The sequence below is a fragment of the Canis lupus genome, chromosome 11 (assembly GCF_011100685.1).
Source record: "Canis lupus familiaris isolate Mischka breed German Shepherd chromosome 11, alternate assembly UU_Cfam_GSD_1.0, whole genome shotgun sequence".
In the NCBI taxonomy this organism is placed as follows: domain Eukaryota; kingdom Metazoa; phylum Chordata; class Mammalia; order Carnivora; family Canidae; genus Canis; species Canis lupus.
This window is the reverse complement of record NC_049232.1, coordinates 67,925,229-67,942,254: the sequence shown is the minus strand read 5'-3', so window position 1 is coordinate 67,942,254 and position 17,026 is coordinate 67,925,229. Positions and strand designations below refer to the sequence as shown.

Below are 17,026 nucleotides of genomic sequence, written 5' to 3'. Positions count from 1 at the left end.
AGGGAGCCTTAGCTGGTCAGGATGTATAACTGGGTACGTGAGGCTTCATCAGCAAGACCACACTGGACCTTGGAAACTTTACTCCCTGCCCTGTTGTGACATGGAGCGGCCTTCCGATTTGCTGCCAAGGTGGGGAGATTGCACTGATCAATACTCAACGTGTCCCATACTTTGTTACAGTTCTCACTGCAAATTAAAAAGTAGTTTTGATGTATTTTTGCTTCTGCCCTCAGGGAAAGAAGGTGCTTTGCAGGCTATGTAGCAGTTAGTTGTCTTTCTCACAGCAAGGCAGCACCCCAGCAGGACTCAGTGTGTGAACATGAGGAGGTCTCGGTGAGGCGAGGTTGTGGGCTGTCTGCCTGAGGGCAGCATTTCAGGACTGGCTTCCCTGAGCACAAAGTTGCCTTCATAGCAGATGGACAGATTCAGTCCTTGGACAGCCCTACAGCCAACTAGCTGCATTTGCCCTACCCAGCTCCTGCAGTTGCTACAAGGGTGGCGTGTGCTTGCTGTTTGAGCAGAAACACAAGAATGGCCACAGGTTGTTTAAAAATAACATTTATTAAAACTTCTATTTCCTTTGTAATTCCCCAAGCTTAAGACGGTCTTTCATCTAGCCTGTGAGGTACTTGAGCACAGACATTACAGTATCCAGCAGTGATGTTCCCTCCCTGGGTCTCTGGTTTCTTTTTCTGTCAAGTGAACTATCTGGAGAGTCCCGTCTAACTCTACATGTAACGCTTTGGTTTGCCTGCATACTTCGTCCTCAGTCCATACTCCATGTGACTCGCCCAGCATTTCAAGAGAATGAATCCTGTTTCCCCACCAGATGAGATGGGTGAGCAGTAAGTAAGAAAGAGAGAACAGGAGTACTGAATTCAGTGCAGTTCTCTGTTCTGCATAAAAGAAGGAACAGGATAAAAGGGAGCACGGGGGGCCTGAAAAGTGCCCCAGACACCTCAAGCCATTAGACCGCCTTCATCCCACACACAGTGCTGTCTGATGGGAGAAGCTCACTGTCCAGAGGATAGGTCAGGAGCCTTGGTAACAGTCCTGCTTCTTGGCCTTGACTCTGCTGTCGGACCCGGAAGAAAGAGAATCAGTTTCCAGCAGACGCTGCTATCTATCAGGAATCAGACGAAATCATTTTGCTAAAAATTCTGTATTCATGTGCAAAATTGTGACCCAGAGGTTCAGTGGGAAAAATGAAAAATCTGTCACCATGATCCACAGAAGAGACCATCTTTATGTGTCCCAAAGGCAGAAAGGTGAGAAAAAAGGAGCCGGCTTGGTCTCCATCCCTCAAAGACAGAAGAGGTCAGGAAGTCCAATGGAAGATGCTCCTCTAAGGCATGAATCACAAGGGCAGAAGGTATGCAGCTTCCATGCCCCCTCTGTCACCCAGAGCCCATCTCCCTGTCTTGAAGATCTTTGGAAATTCTTAATTTTGAGTCAACAGAGATAATTCATCATGGGCTCAGCAACCCTGTCCCCAGGTTCTGGTCTCCATTCTCCCTCAGGTCACAGCAGCCTTATTAAGGCACAAAATGCCCACGTCCAGGCCCTGTGCAGGCTGGCTGAGGACAGACGTAGCTGCAGTGGACTCCGAACTCCAGACAGCACATGCTGGCTTCAGCAGAAAGTCTCTGGAGCTGGAAGCAAGGTGAGGAACAGCTATCATAAGAAATAGACATGTGGCTGGAGGCTCAATGTCTGCTGGAAGAGCTGAGGGGCCCCCAGCTCTCTATGCAGCCCCCTGGTCCCTGCATAGCCCTCACCAGCTAAACCATGCTGAGAAGCGGGTAGGCTAGGTAGTAGCCCACAGCAGAGCCGAGGATCACGCCGAAGAAAATCCAGGTGTTGTAGGACATGACAGCCAGCATCATGAAGTAGCCTATGACCACCTGAAGGACATGGATTACAGACTGGCCAAAGTGACAGAAAAGCCACCTAAATGAAAAGTAGAGCCAAGTTAGTGTCGGTAATGAGCTGGAAGCTAGGAGCTGGTGTCAGGAACTAGAAAAAGCGGCTGAGTTAACAGGCCCAGCTTATTTATAATGTGTATGCTTAACTCAGAAGAGATTTATTTCTAAAGAGCTGTATGAGAAACCATACAGGGAACAGGGCCTGGCACAAGGAGCCTTGGATAATCACGTCTCTACTACATTCAGCTCTGAGCTTCCTGGCATACAAGGCAGAAAGGGAAAATGAGGCATGTATTGTCATGTCTGCTAAAGACTAATACAAAATCATCAGTAAGGCAGGTATTTTTTTTTCTTTCTGCATCTACTGTGGAAGGCAGTATTACAATGGAAAGATCAACTCCTAGCTCTGCCACTTACTATCTTGTGGCTTAGCACAAACATCTTAACCTCTCTGAACTGAAATTTCCTTATCAGTAAAACAAGAATAAGAATACCTCCCTCGAGGGGTGGGCGTGAACGGCAGAGACACGCGTGTAAGGACAGGCCGGCTCATGAAGCACAGCTAGAGAGGGCCGAAGCAGACCCTATGTGGCTGCCTTACCAGACCAGGGTGGGAAGGAGGCTCGGGCTCCCCCACCAAGCCTGCTCCACTGCTGACAGCAATTCCTACTATTTGTGTAGGGACAGCTGCAGATTCCGTCTTGGCTTTGGAAGCCCTGGTGACCTAAGAAAGGCTGCTGAGATTTGAAGGAGGCACTGGGTGGACACTCTTGTTGCCAGACCGAGGCCTGCAGGAGAGTTCTGGGGATCTGAGCCTCCCCAGTGGGCTGTTCGTGGAGCTCTGGCCTAGGCATCAGGGGACCCCTGCTCTGGTTCACCTCACAACTTATCCACTGTAAGCACTTTGGCAAGTCCTGGGCCTCAGTTTGCTTTCCATGAAGTGGGGCTAATGCCCTCCGGGCCCAGCCTGTCTCTCAGGGTGAATGTGAGTACGCTGCCATTCCCCACACACTCTGCCTGTTACCTGAGGCGGGTTGTGCTGACCGGGGGCGAGTCTGAGCCTGAAGAATCCTGGTCTGTCTCCTCAGTGAGCTGGCTGGCGGGGATGGACATGCTCACTACAGCCCAGTAGAGCAGCTTGGCTTTCCCAACCTTGATGCTTTCATACAACACAGCCAGGAACAGGACCACCAGCACTGAAAGGGCCATGCCTGTCAAACGAAGCGGAGTTGCAGAGACCTGGACAGGCAAGCACTGATCCCCTTCTGGCAGCTTCCCCTGGGACCTGGGATAGGTGGAGAAGAGCACCTCCACCCAGTCCCTCTCAATCCATTCCACCTCTCTCTCTCGCATCTTCTTCCCCACCCTGCTTGGGCTCAGAACTTGACTCTCTTTCCCCCTCCAGCTCTTTCTTGGTCAGGATGGCCTTTTGGGTATGTCTTTGAGATCAGGAAAAGAAGCCATCTGTAAAGCCAGCGGCCAAGGGTGAAGAGGTCACACACACTGCCCTCAGCTCCCCCCTCCGCCACCTCCCCCGCCCCCCAACAGGCAGCACAAGTCTGTCCTGACTTGTTAAGAGCATGTATGCAAGCTCCTGTGTATGAGGATGTACACAGAAAAGTCTGGAAGGAAGGAGAGACAACAAGAGTCATAATTATCTGTGCAAACTAGAATATGAGATTTTTATTTTCTTCTCACCTAATTTTCCTAAGCTTCTACTGTATGGCTTTTATAATAGTGGGGAAAAAAAACCCACTAAATTATTTGACAGAAAACATGAAGTGCTTATGAGAGCTGCTGTAAAATTAGCTGCTAATTGCTACTTCTGTTTTATAAGACAGGGAGGGATACTAAATGGTCCAGCTATAGTTATTTTATTGGGCTCCCAGGAGGAAATCAGCTACAAAAGATGCAGGTTATATTTTAAAACATAAAATTACATGTAATTACGTGCACATGGCATGAATTCAACCAGTACAACAGGGTATAGAGTGAAAGGTAAGTCTTCCCAGCCCAGTGCCTAAAATCCCAGTCCTCTCCCCAGAGCATTTTCCTATATAGCTCTCCGGGGACACCTGCTGTAGGTATCTCCCTGTGCATATTCTTCTGCATCTGACATCATCCAAGTACACTGTCCCCTCAGTTCATACAGACCTACCTTATTTCTGTGGTTTCGAAGTATCAGATACACTCTGTTTTCCAAAGATGGCCACCTCACCCTATTCCACCCCACATGCTCTTATGTCAAACACCCCTGCCATCAAGTGGTGGGGGCCATGCCCCCCTCTTTAGGCTGAGAAGACCTTTGTGACTTTCTCACCCAGTAAAGGTGGAAATAAGGCTCTGTGACTTCCAAAGCTAGGTCTTAAAAATCCCAGGCGCTTCTAACCTTGTTCTCTGGACACACTCATGCCCCAGAACCCAGCTGCCCTGCCACGAGGAAGCCCAGACCGCAGGAGACACCACATGTGGGTGTTCAACCAGCAACCCCTGCCGGAGGTCCTCGCTGATGACCAGCAGCGGCCAGGAGACACGAGCCTGAGGCAGCCTTCAGGAGGACTCCAGCTGCAGCCACTGTCTGACTACACCCGCCGGAGAGGCTGTGAGTGGGGACGGCTTAGCTGAGCCCAGTCAACTCAGGACTTCCAGGAGGAATACTACAATGACTGGGATTAGGGGGGCGGGGGTGACCACTGTAGGGATGACCGTGATTTAGTTGATCAGCACCTGTGGGGCTGGGCACTTGGGCCGCTTTCCACCTACTATTAAGATACAGTTTTTTAACCTGAAACGGAACTTTCAGCTCTGCCTTTTCAAGTCACACCAATATCATTCTCTTGCAAATTGGTGTCTCATTTGAGGTCCAGCCTGCAACAGCTGTTATGGGCTTCTGAGTGGATGCTAGGCATGGTAGGAGGTAGGTGTTGGGGTGTTACTAGGAGGCAGCAAGAGGCCTCCATCTAGTTCTGGCTCTGATGCTACTGGCTCTGTGACCCTGGACAAGTCTCTTCCCCTCTTTGGGTTTCTGTTCCTTCTTTAGTCACAGAGGCAAAAGTTGTATCCTCGGCCTGTCTCTGGGCCCTTGTGACAATCAGTGAGTTCATGGAGCCTCTTGTGATCTAAAGAGCAGTGCTTGCAAATGGAATTATAAATGTGAAGTTCCTGCTCAATGTTTATGTGAGAGGAGTCAGGCTCACTTAAATGTCCACAGAGTGTAACACCAAAGAGAACCCAGGCTGTCCACTGCCTAGAGCAACAAAGTTTTCCGAGCTACAAGCTTATTAGGCTTTCCAATTTTTACCTGCAGGACTGTGGACACTCCAGAAATCAAACAGAAGCACCACCTCGTTGGAGAAGATGAAATGCATCTGAAAGAAAAGGGAATTTGCATTTTAGGGTGTTTAAGGCAGTGAAAGTCATGGTCCCTAATGCTTTCCAGCAGCCTCCCCTAAAGGTCCAGATGAATGAGGTCACTGGTCTTAAGTGCTGGAAGGGCCATCAGTGGTCATTAGGATCAACTGAGGCCAAACAGGGCAGTGGGTTAGCAGCAGAGCTATAATGAGCTGGTCCTACTCCAGGTGGACATGAGGTATAGGAGATAACACACACCTCGGTGTCCTCAGGTCATACTGAGCTGTCCCCTCTGTGCCCTCCAAACCCAATGGGGAAGCAGTACACTGAGCAGTGACTGCCTCTTACCCCCAGGGCCCCAGTCATTCTGCTCTGGCTGTGTGTATCATGGAGGGGCCAGGGGCAGCTGTCTCCACTCCACTCCACTCCACATCCGTCCACTCATTCATTAAACATTTGCTGACCCCACTCTGTGCCCAGCATTCTGAACAAAGGTTAATGTTTCTGCCTTTGATGAGCTCCCAGCCTTATAGAAAGAATGAAGGTAGGTGCAGTGACCATGCTGCCCATCTGAATGCCCTTCTCAAAGAGCGCCTTGCCCAGCCTGCGTTTGGGGTGGCATCAATGGCTTTTCATACATTACCTCATTTCACAACTATATTCTGTGTGACAGGAACAATTAGGCCCATCACACAGAAAACTGGGGAAACTAGTCTCAGAAGAGTTAAGTAATTTGCTGAAGGTCACAAAGCTAGTAAGTTGGCAGAGCTGGGATTCAGAGCCAGGTCTAGCTGGAAGCCATAGTGCTGTACATTCCAGGATACCATGCTGCCTCTTGCTCGCCAACAAAGGACAAGGGAGCCGGGTGGTGATCCTCAATACCCACACCAGGCTTAATGACTGTATTGGGCAAGATTAAAGTCGGAGGGATCAATGTTAGTTCACCGTCTCAGGGAAAGGAAGGTCCCCTCTCATCATCAAGTAGGACCTCAGTTAGCAGCAGTGGCTCTGCAAGCACTGTCAGTGCTCCTCCAGCTAAAGAGATCCTGGCTGAGGGGGTTAGGTGATAGAACACTTTGCCTTCTAAGTCAACTATTAGTATCCCCAAGTATCAGAGCTAGAATGTCCTTAGAAAGTTTGTGTGTGTGTGATATAATTGACATGTAACTTTTTATATTAGTTTCGAGTATATAGCATGATTCTGGTATTTGTATCTACTGTGAAACGACCACCACGTTTTGAGACTAGTTAATATCCATCACCACACATAGTTACAAGAACATTTAAGACCTACTCTCAGAAAAAAAAAGGACCTACTCTCTCAGCAACTCTCATACAGTAGTAGTAACCATAGTCACCATGCTGGGCAGCACATCCCTGGGCCGTATTCATTTTCTCAGAGGCTTTTAGTCCCCTGGCTTTCAGTTTTGATTTTGGGTTTGTTTTTGTTTTTTTTGCCAGGGATCACGACCAAATAAAGTCTTCCTTGTAACTCCACCATATGTAAAACCGGGGCTCTGAGTGAAGTGTAAAAAACACTGATGTCATCCAACTTGGCCCCTTTCTACCCCCATTTCATTCCCATATGGGGGAAATGAGTCCCAACAGGGGAAAGGATTTGCCCAAGACCTCATAAGAAAATGGAAACCTGGGCAGTCATTTAAAAACCATGTGGAAGAATTCTAAAATAAAAATATAGCTTCTTGCTCCCTCAATGTGAGAGGGGTGCTTGTTTAGTGTAAGAGCTGAAACACACCAAAAAGAAAGTAGAAATCATTTTGAGTCTTACTACCCAGAGACCTCCCTTGTTAAGATTTCAAAAAGCATATTTGTTGATAGGGCAAAATGTTCACTAAAGATAAACATGAGAAAACAAGTACAAATTGTCTCGTGAAACTCTATTTACGCCGGAGTCACTCATTTGGCTTCAGACGAAGGCTCGAGCACCATCGCTGCAGTGGGAAATGTGGCAGGTGTTTGCACCATGCCCCTTCCCTGAGTTCACTTAATAAAGCAGTTGGCATGACTGGAATGTCCCCAACGGCTAGCTAATCAGAGAAGTTCCCTGACTGGCTTCCTTCTATCATCCTTGGGCCTGGGCCAGATGTCTCAGGGGCCTCAAACAGCTTTTGCTACAGACGTGAACACCCACAAAGCAACAGAAGTATTTCGGATGACAAACATTGGCTTCTGTTTTTGCTAGGGGTGCAGGTGCTGGCAATATGGAAAGGGATGAGACAAGTCCTTGGCCCTCATGGAACTGTTAGGAGAGAGGGAAGGGGGCAGATTATTAGTACAGGGTATATGTAGTGGGTGAGAGGGAGGCACAGGGGAGGCAGCCCCCAGGGGGACACCTAAAGCAGCCAGGAAGGCAGATGGCTAAAACATCTTCTGAAGCAGGAGCATCAGGAGGCAGCCAGGGGAAGACGGACAGTCCAGTATGTTCCGAGCCGGAAGTGCACTTGGAGTCCAGGAAGGACAAAGGCCCACCTACCCTGGCCTTTTCGCTGGAGAAAAAGATTCAAATCAGCACACCCTGACGTGGGGCGGCATTTTCCAGTGAAAGGGCCCTGTGGTCAGGTATGTAAGAGGCAGCATCCTATTTTGTTTCCCCACTTGGGCAGAATCTCAGCCTCCAGCCCCTGAGTCTGACTTATCTGCGCCTTAGTCAGGGCCCCACCCTGGGTAGGGAGGGGCCGCGGTAAAGAAGAGAGCAATCATGGCCTTGTTTTCTTCTTAATGTTTGCATCTGGGGCTCCTTACGCTTGGGGAAGAGCTGTCTCATTTATAAACCCAAGACTTCAGGGGGAGGTTCAGGTCCTTGTCCCGCAGTGCCTGGCTCAGGAACTTTTCACAAGCTCTTCCCATCTATTTCCCCTTTTAGAAGGCTAGCAGGGGGTGGAGGGGCCGTTAGCCCAATGACCAGTACTGGCTTCCTGTATCTTAAATTCTATGATATGCTTTATGGGATGAAGAAAATTATGATTTCTTCAAAGACCAAAGAGTCTTGCAAGCTGTCATCCTCTCCACCCAGGTGAATTCTATCTAAAAAAAAAAAAACAAAACAAAACACAGCAGTTCATCTGAAACGCTACTTCCTACCCAAATGGAAAGTAGCTGGGCTGGGGTTTTTTCCCCCCAAAGACCCAGACCCCCAGCTTGCCAGGGCAGGGGGCCAGCCCCGGGGCGTGTGCTCGTAGCCTGATGGTGTGAGGGGCATCCTCCAGGTGGGGGGCTTCAGCTTCCCTCCAGGTGGGAGGGCTTCCCTCCAGGTGGGGGAGGCTTCCCTCCAGGTGGGGGAGGCTTCCCTCCAGGTGGGAGGGCTTCCCCCCAGGTGGGAGGGCTTCCCTCTAGGTGGGCTTCCCTCCAGGGGGGGCTTCCCTCCAGGGGGGAGGCTTCCCTCCAGGTGGGGGGCTTCCCTCCAGGTGGGGGGCTTCCCTCCGGGGGGGGGGCTTCCCTCCAGGGGGGAGGCTTCCCTCCAGGTGGGAGGGCTTCCCTCTAGGTGGAGGGCTTCCCTCTGGGGGAGGCTTCCCTCCAGGGCGGGGTAGCTTCCCTCCAGGGGGGGGAGGGCTTCCCTCCAGGGGGGAGAGGGCTTCCCTCCAGGGGGGAGGCTTCCCTACAGTGGGGGGCTTCCCTCCAGGTGGGAGGGCTTCCCTCCAGGGGGAGGCTTCCCTACAGTGGGGAGCTTCCCTCCAGGTGGGGGGCTTCCCTCCAGGGGGGAGGCTTTCCTCCAGGTGGGAGGGCTTCCCTCCAGGGGGTGCTTCCCTCCAGTGGGGGGCTTCCCTCCAGGGGAGGGGCTTCCCTCCGGGGGGGCTTACCGGAATGTCCCGTCCGTGCGCCCGGGGCAGGGGACCCCCACCCACGTGTGCCTTCACCCACCGCGCCCCCGCTGCTCGTCGGGCCCGAAGGACTCCCAGCAGGAGGCACACACAGAAAACCCCACGGCAAAGCCACCGCCGGCGCCGCCTCCCGCGTCCCCTCACCCGGCTCCGTCCACCGTCTCGGCCTCGCCGCTGTGGGCGGCGTCGGGACTCACCCTGGGGCGAACGCGCGGGGCTGGCGGGCGGGCGCCGGGGCCGCTGCTACTGCTCGCTCGGGTCTCCCGGCTCCGAGTCCGCTCGGACGCCGCCGCCGCGATCGCGAGCCGGGCCGCGCGGTCACGTGGTCGGGGCGAGGCGGCGCGCGGGCTCCTGGGAGTTGTGGTCCGGGCGTGTGGCCTCCCTCCCGGCGGGGCGCGCGCACCTGCTCCCCACCAGCCGGCGCCCGCTGGAGGCCCCGGGCCACCTGCTGCCCGCCGTTTGGCCCTTTAGCTCGTTTCGCATTCGCCTCGTCTCTGCAGTTATCATTAACACGTTCATTGCTCTTCTCATAAACCCAGTGACGCCTAACATGTTGAGTGAAAAATTGTCAAGTCCATTTTACGGACAAAATAGCAATAAATTAGGAGTAAATTACATTATGCCCCCGGGGCTTTGGGCCAGTAGCCATTCTTTTCCTATCTTTTCCAATCTGATAAGCCAAAAGCAACACACCGTTTTAATTTTAACTTGTATTTCTTTGGTTTCTAGGGTGGTAAACTTTTTTCTTACTGGTATCTCTGTGTATTGTCTGTCCATTTCATCTCTCCGGTTTTGGTGGCTGGCCTGGGAGACTTTTCTGGGGGGATGAGTGACCTTTTTTTTTTTTTTTTTTTAAATCTCTCTCTTTTTTTTTTAAAGATTTTATTTATTTATTTATTTATTTGAGAGAGAAACAGCATGAGCAGGGGGAGAGGAGAGAAAGAAGCAGACTCCGCACTGAGCAGGGAGCACATTATGGGACTAGGTCCCAGGGCCCCAGGATCATGGCCTGAGCAGAAGGCAGACACTTAAGCTGCTGAGCCATCCAGGCACCCCCCAGTGAGTGACCTTTAGCAGTATTTCATTTTTATATATACTTAGCAACCCTTTGCCAGTCTTCCTGTGGGAATAGGGAATCCTCAGAGAGACCTTACCAGAGACTTGAGCCTGGAGTATGACGGTTCAAACCCTGAGCCAGCAGGTATTGGCTATGAGACCTCAGGCAAGTGGTTTTATGTTTCTGACCCTTGGTTTCCTAGTCAATAAAATGAAAATTATAACAGAATTTATGTTATAGGGGTGTTGTAAGTTTTAAATGAAGACTTCTATGTTAATTTTTCAGCACAGAACCTTGCAGTGGGAGCTTGCTCAATAAATGGGGGGCCTTGTCATCACTAGCACAAATGCTTCTGGACCGGAAACAGATTGCAAAAGGTCAAGACACTTGCTCAGGGTCTGGCAGCTTCTAAAATCCTCAATCTTAACCAGAGTGGGGGTTACAGGGAAGTCAGGGATAGGACAGTCTCAGGGAAAGAATATCGGACTGACACCATGAGGAGGTCTGGGAGACACTAGCCCATGGAGGAAGCAATGGGGAGAAGGACTTATGTATATTCTTTTCTTTTTAAATTCAATTAATCAACATATAATGTATTATTGGCTTCAGAGGTAGAGGTCAATGATTCATCACCCTTACATAACACCCAGTGCTCATCACATCACATGCCCTCCTTAATGTCCATCATCCAGTTACGCCATCCTCCCAGCCACCTCCCGTCCAGCGACCCTGTTTGTTTCCTATGATTAAGAGTCTCTTAAGGTTTGTCTCCCTCTCTGGTTTCATCTTGTTTTATTTATTTTTTTACTCTCTTTCCCTATGCTCCTGTTTTGAAGCATCTGGGCCCCAAGAGCATGGAAGGGATTTGGTGGTTTGGGGAAGTAGACATAAGAAGCAGGCTCACAGTCTCTTGTCCCCACCTCCATCCCCCTGTAAAAGGATTGACAACACAGCTTTATTCATTTGGCTGTTTTTGTTGGCTTTGTCACGATCTGATGACCTTCACACTTAGTTCTAACTTCCTTATGTGTGTTATGCTTATCACACTTTAGCCCTGAAATTCTAAAGTGCTCCTTTTCTTTCTGAGCCACCAGAGACTCCCCTCCTCTGGCTCCTAGGCAGAGAATTTGGTGCCAACCATAGAATCCCAACTCATACGATCACACCACAGAGGGCCAAGTCTTGGTCTGTGGCACGATTCTTTCTGGATTCTGTTTTGACAGTCCCCTCCTCCTGAGGAACAGCAAAGAGCCCACCTTTGTGTTTCCAGCACACACTGAGACCCCCAGAAAGAATCCTCAGTCAGGAAAGATGGTGCTGCCTCAGGTGCCACAGAGATCCACAAGGGGCCCTTTTAACTGTGGCGGAGCTCAGCCGTGGTCAGTTGGTGGAGAGGAAATCTAATCGGTCATTTCTCCTGACAATAGAGGAACTTGAAGTCTCATGAAACAGCTTCATGCACAGAATGTTCTTCCTGTAGAATATCTGACTTTGATGTGCAGATAAGGCTGTGTGACCCCAAGAATGCCACCATCCCTCTCTGGGCCCCACTGAGGGGTGGAATGGATGACCTCTAAGTGCCCCTTCACATGCCAGTGATCTGTAGTGATAAGTGAGCTTGAGGTTGGAAGCCTCACTTTATGGCTAGGACTTTTTTTTTTTCCTTAAGTAGGCTCCACACCCCGTGTAGGGCTCAAACTCCCATCCCCAAGATCCATGCAGAGATGCATGTTCTTCAGATTGAGCCAGCCAGGCGGCCCTGTTGCTAGGACTTTTGTATATTTTCCATGTTGCTCCATTCTGGCGAGCCTCCTATATTCTCCCACGAACCCTCTGATATTTCATGTTTATGCTGTGAGTAGCATTTCGCATCTGCTGCATGGGACACAGGGAGAGCACACACATTCAAGGCAGGTCAGAGTGCGGACACAGAGCGCACGCATTGTGTGTGCTTTTGTGTGTGCATGTGTTTTTAAATTTTTAAAAATATTTTATTTATTTATTCATGAGAGACACACACACACACAGAGGCAGAGACACAGGCAGAGGGAGAAGCAGGCTCCATGCAGGAAGCCCAACGTGGGACTCGATCCGGGGTCTCCAGGATCACGCCCTCAGCTGAAGGCAGCACTAAACCGCTGAACCCCCCCGGGCTGCCCTGTGTATATGTTTATGTAGTGGACTTTGTGTTGGTGAGACTGGATGGAAGCAGGATCCAGGCCATGAACAAGCCAAAGGCCTTGTTTAAAGTCAGGAATTTATTCAGGGACAAAGGAGAGAGCCAGCAAAGAGTTTTTCACATATGCTTTTCTCTCTGCATTTCCCCCTTGTCTTTCTGGAATGTCCCTCTCTTGGTGAGGCCAACCCTGACTATCCTGTTTAAAACTGCCAGCCCTCTCGCATTCCCTGTCCTGCTTGTTCTGCCCAATGGCCCCATAGTACTTCTCACCTTGTGACGTACGATTTAGTTTGGTTATTCATTGTTCCTTTCTCTCCGCTCAAATAGATCCAGGGGAACAGGGATTTCTGTATTTCTGTTCAGGAAGGCACCGCAGTTCCTGAAATAGTTCATGTCATAAAGCAGACTGTTAATAAATATTTATTGAATGAATGAATCCCAGCAGGTACATGGCTTGTGCTTTATTGCTTCAGAGGAAGGAAGTGGTACAAACCCAAGCAGCCTGTTAGACATGACAGTTTTGTTTGTCTCGAGAGTTTTGGCAGGTTTTGGCAGCTTCTGGCAGAAGTGAGAAAAGAATTGATGGAGAAGCACCAGGAAAAGCAGGGCTGCCCTCCCCCTACCCACTGACTATCTCAGCCTAGAAGAAGGAGTGAGAACTGAGGGCCCAGAGCTAGGGGCCTTGGGCCAGCTTCAGGTAGACCCAGGAAGAATGGCCAGCACATGGGGCTCAGCTGGTAACACAGAGGCGCCAAGTGCTTCCACTGCCAGGGCAGGTCTGGAGAGGGGGGGATGGGGTTTCTTTCTTTCTTTCGATACAAATACTCTGAGATTAGATAGTGGTGGTGGTTGCACAACTCTGTGGATATACTAAAATTTTACACTTTGGGGCACCTGGGTGGCTCAGTTGGCTAAGTGTCCGCCTTCCCCTCAGGTCATGATCCCAGGATCCTAGGATCAAGTCCCTTTATTGGGCTCCCTGCTTGATGGGGAGCCTGCTTCTCCCACTCCCTCTGCCTGCAGTTTCCCCTGCTTGTGCTGTCTCTCTCTCTGTCAAATAAATAAAATCTTATAAAAAATAAAATTTTACATTTTATGGTATATGAATTTTGTCTCAAGAAAGTTTTTTTTTTTTTTTAAGATTTATTTAGTTGTTTGAGAGAGAGAGAGAGCGAGAGAGCAGGATGGTGGGGGAGAGGGAGAGAATCCCACGACCCTGAGATCATGACCTGAGCTGAATTAAAAGTTGGATGCTTAACTGACTGAGCCACCCAAGTTTTCTTTTTTTTTTTTTTTTTTTAAGATTTTATTTATTCATGAGACACAGAGACAGAGAGGCAGAGACATAGGCAGAGGGAGAAGCAGGCTCTATGTAGGAAGCCTGATATGGGACTCAATCCCAGGACCCCGGGGTCATGGCTTGAGCCAAAGGCAGGCATTCAACCACTGAGCCTCCCAGGTGTCCCAAGTTGTTGTTGTTGTTGTTTTTTAAAGGCAGTAAAGATTTTATATATTAGGACACTTTCAGAGTTCTGAAACTAAGTATAAAAAACCCCTCAGTTCTCTGAGGCCACCATGTTGGGAGGAAGCCCAAGCCACGTGGAGAGGCTCTGCATAAATGCTCCAGCTGGCAGCCCACTGATTTCCCAGCGCTCAGCTGACATCACGCCAGTGAAGCTGTCTTTGAGCTCCAACCCAGTCAAGCCTTCAGATGACTTTGGCCCCAGCAGTCATCTTAGTGAAATTGCATGACAGACTCCAAGCAAGAACTGTCCAGCCAAGCCCTTCTCGAATTCCTGTCCCACAAGATTTCAGACAAAAGAAAATGGTGGTCTTAAATTCAGGGATAATCTGTTAAGTGCTAATAGAGAACTGGAATGCATATAATCTGGCTGATTTCTTCTTCATCTCTTGGGTTCATTTAGTGGAGGTGAGGTGAAACCAGGGGTGAGGAGTGTCCTTACCCTTTCTTTTTCTGAAAAATTTTTAAAAAAGTAACCATTTATCAATCTGTCCTGCTGCCACACAGAGCCTTTGAGGCAGCTCACAGACAATCAAGGAAAGACAGAAAATAAGTGAGAGAAAAATTCACAGTGATCAGGGGACAAAAGCAATGAAGTTCCTCAGAAGACCCCATGAGGAGAGGGACATTAGCACTCACACGGAGAGGAGAGGAGAGTGCTCACCAGCCGCAGCTGTGACAGGGCTGCAGTGTAGGGTTTCCAGGCCCTGCCCGGGGCCTCTCCAGCCAGGACTCTCAGGGAGGATGGGGGAATGAGTTAGAAGGATTCCCATGTGGGCAGTTATGCCCTGTCTTCTGGAGGTTGTGAACTTTGGCTCTGGGCCTGGTTGTCCTGAGACATCTGTCTGCACTGGCTCTTGCCGCCACCAGCACTCTGAGCTTTCTCTTTGCTCCTGCACATGACCCTGCTCATCCTGGGACTACTTTAGCCTGTTTCCAAGTTCTCAGGGACCCAGGGCGATACTGACTCTCTCCCTGCTGGGGGACTTCCAATGCTGCATCCCCAGGCCTTTGCTTCCCTGCATCCCAGTAGAGATCCCTAAGGAATGCAAGGTACACTTAAGAACCTCTAGATGCCCCATTCATCCCTTTCCATGGGATCTGAAGCCTGTTGGAATGAAGGAGGGCATGGGCCAGCCAGCCTACCATGAAGGGTATATTAGTTTCGTAGGGTTGCTATCAAAAATTACTACAAATTTCGTGGCTTAAGACAACACACCTTGATTCTCTCAGAGTTGGGAGTCTGAAGTCTGAAACTAGTTTCACTGGGATGAAATTAAGGCATCACTCCTTCCCAAGGCTCTAGGGGAGAGTCCTTTCCTTGTCCTTCCCAGCTTCAGGAGCTGTGCTCCTGTATTTCTTGCTTTGGGGGAACCTTCCTCCATCTTCAGAGCCAGAAGAGTTGCAGCTTCAAATCTCACACTGCATTCGCTCTTTTGTGTCCAGTCTTCTTCTGCTCACCTCTAAAGGACACAGTGTGCAGTTACATTTGGGATCTATCCAGATAATCCAAGGTAATCTCCCCATCGCAAGATCCTTGATTCAATCCTGGGTGCAAGTCTCCTCTGCCAGATAAAGTAACATTCACAGGGGCCAGGAATTAAGATCTGGATATTTTTTAGGGCCATTATTCAGCCTATCATAGGGAACATCAACATTTATAACTTTCCTGCTATCTCAAAGGGCCTTTAGCCAAATCCGAGCAAGGAACAGGACGGCAAACAGATGAGAAAGAAAAGACTGGTTTGTTTGGGCCTCACAGGGGAAGAGCAGTTCTGTGCTGACCCCTTCTTGACACTGCTAAGAATTCTCAGGCACAGGCTCCCTGCTCAACTCTGCAGGAACTCTGAGCTGAGTTGTCTCAACAGGCTCCTTCCATATCTGCCGCGAAGTCATCCACTCCAACTGCCAAGGACTCCCATCCCTGGCACACCTGCCTCCTGCAGGAAGACTAGAGGCTTTGAGCACTTCCCATCACAGCTGCATGGAGCTCTGAGTGCCAGCCCCTCAGACTGTCCCATATGTGTAGGATCCAAAGGTATGGAAACCAGAGCTGTCCACATCCCACTCAACTGATGACAGCAAATCCACAGATGCACTCTTTTTTAAAAATTGTGGTAAATAACAGACAATTTGCCACCTTACCCATATTTAAGTGTTAAGCACATTCACATTGTTGTGCAACTTTTCATCTTGCAAAACTGAAATTCTACCTATTAAACAACAGCTTCCCATTCCCCCCTTCAGGTCCTGGTAACCACTGTTCTGCTTGCTGTTGCCATGAGTCTGACTACTCTTGATATATTGGGTAAGTGGAATCACACAGTCTCTGCCTTTTTGTGACTGCCTTATTTCACTCGGCATAATGTGCTCAAGGTTTACCCATGTTGGAGCACAGGTCAGGATTTCTTTCCATTTTAAGTCTGAATAATATTCCATCAGATGTATAGACCACATTTTGTTTATCTGTTCATCTGTCCACAGACACTTGGGTTGTTTCCACCTCTTGGCTATTGTGAACAATGCTGCTTTGGATGTGGCTATACAAACACAAATGCTTAAAAAAAAAAAAAAAAAAAGCACAATGCTTTTGAAAAGTGAGTGCTTACCAAGAGACTTGACCGTGCACTGTCAGTTCTTACAGAAAGAAAGTGTGGACTGAACTGACCTCCTCTCTCTTTCCCTATGGAGGGTCCATGCTGGATGCAGAGTCCAGAATGTGTCCCTGAAAATCTTAACTTAATCCTGACAGCACATTACTTCCTAACCTTAAAGGAAGATTAGGCAAAGCAGGTTTCAGCTTGGGTATGAAAATTTTCTTCTATAGCAGATTTTCTCCCCTGGGTAAAAAAAAAGGAAAAAAAAAAACTGTGATTTTCATCCTCAGTAACCTTAAAACAAGTCAGACAGCAGCATCTTGTTAATATCCACTTGTTTATCTACTGTGTATATTTTGGCCCTTAATGGATCATAAATCAAATGATTACTTGATGTCGGAGGAAGGACCCAACTGGAAAAACCATTCAGATCTGTTTATCTTATCTCTGGTAGTGTAATAAAGTGTTCATCTGAAACAGATGAAATTGCTGACAATGAATCACTTTTAACTCCCTAGATGGCAATTTCACACAGGTCAACCAAGAGCGGAGCCAA

The 17,026-nt window shown here is 49.2% G+C and overlaps 1 protein-coding gene and 1 long non-coding RNA gene across 7 annotated transcripts in view; one reads left to right on the top strand and one right to left on the bottom strand.

Moving 5' to 3' along the window:
• Positions 1-542: 542 nt before the first annotated feature.
• SLC31A2 (solute carrier family 31 member 2) lies at positions 543-9,437 on the bottom strand. 6 transcript variants are annotated; one of them, XM_038553144.1, is made up of 5 exons: positions 9,313-9,437; positions 8,040-8,321; positions 5,227-5,293; positions 2,950-3,136; positions 543-1,950 (listed from the first exon to the last, which is right to left on the bottom strand). In XM_038553144.1, exons 3-5 carry the CDS (start codon positions 5,291-5,293, stop codon positions 1,782-1,784), a joined length of 423 nt encoding a protein of 140 aa, XP_038409072.1. In that variant the 5' UTR covers positions 8,040-8,321; positions 9,313-9,437; the 3' UTR covers positions 543-1,781. The 6 variants fall into 6 exon arrangements, with proteins under 6 accessions (XP_038409072.1, XP_038409069.1, XP_038409071.1 ...); XM_038553141.1 differs by lacking the exons at positions 8,040-8,321; positions 9,313-9,437 and adding an exon at positions 6,594-6,790 and having other exon boundaries at positions 543-1,652; positions 1,779-1,950; XM_038553143.1 differs by lacking the exon at positions 8,040-8,321 and having other exon boundaries at positions 9,313-9,430.
• Positions 1,769-17,026, top strand: part of LOC111097886 — a 64,821-nt gene continuing 49,563 nt past the window's right edge. The window contains exons 1-3 of the long non-coding RNA XR_005367179.1: positions 1,769-7,856; positions 15,742-15,911; positions 16,121-16,181. This is a non-coding gene — a long non-coding RNA (uncharacterized LOC111097886). The remainder of the gene's footprint in view (positions 7,857-15,741; positions 15,912-16,120; positions 16,182-17,026) is intronic.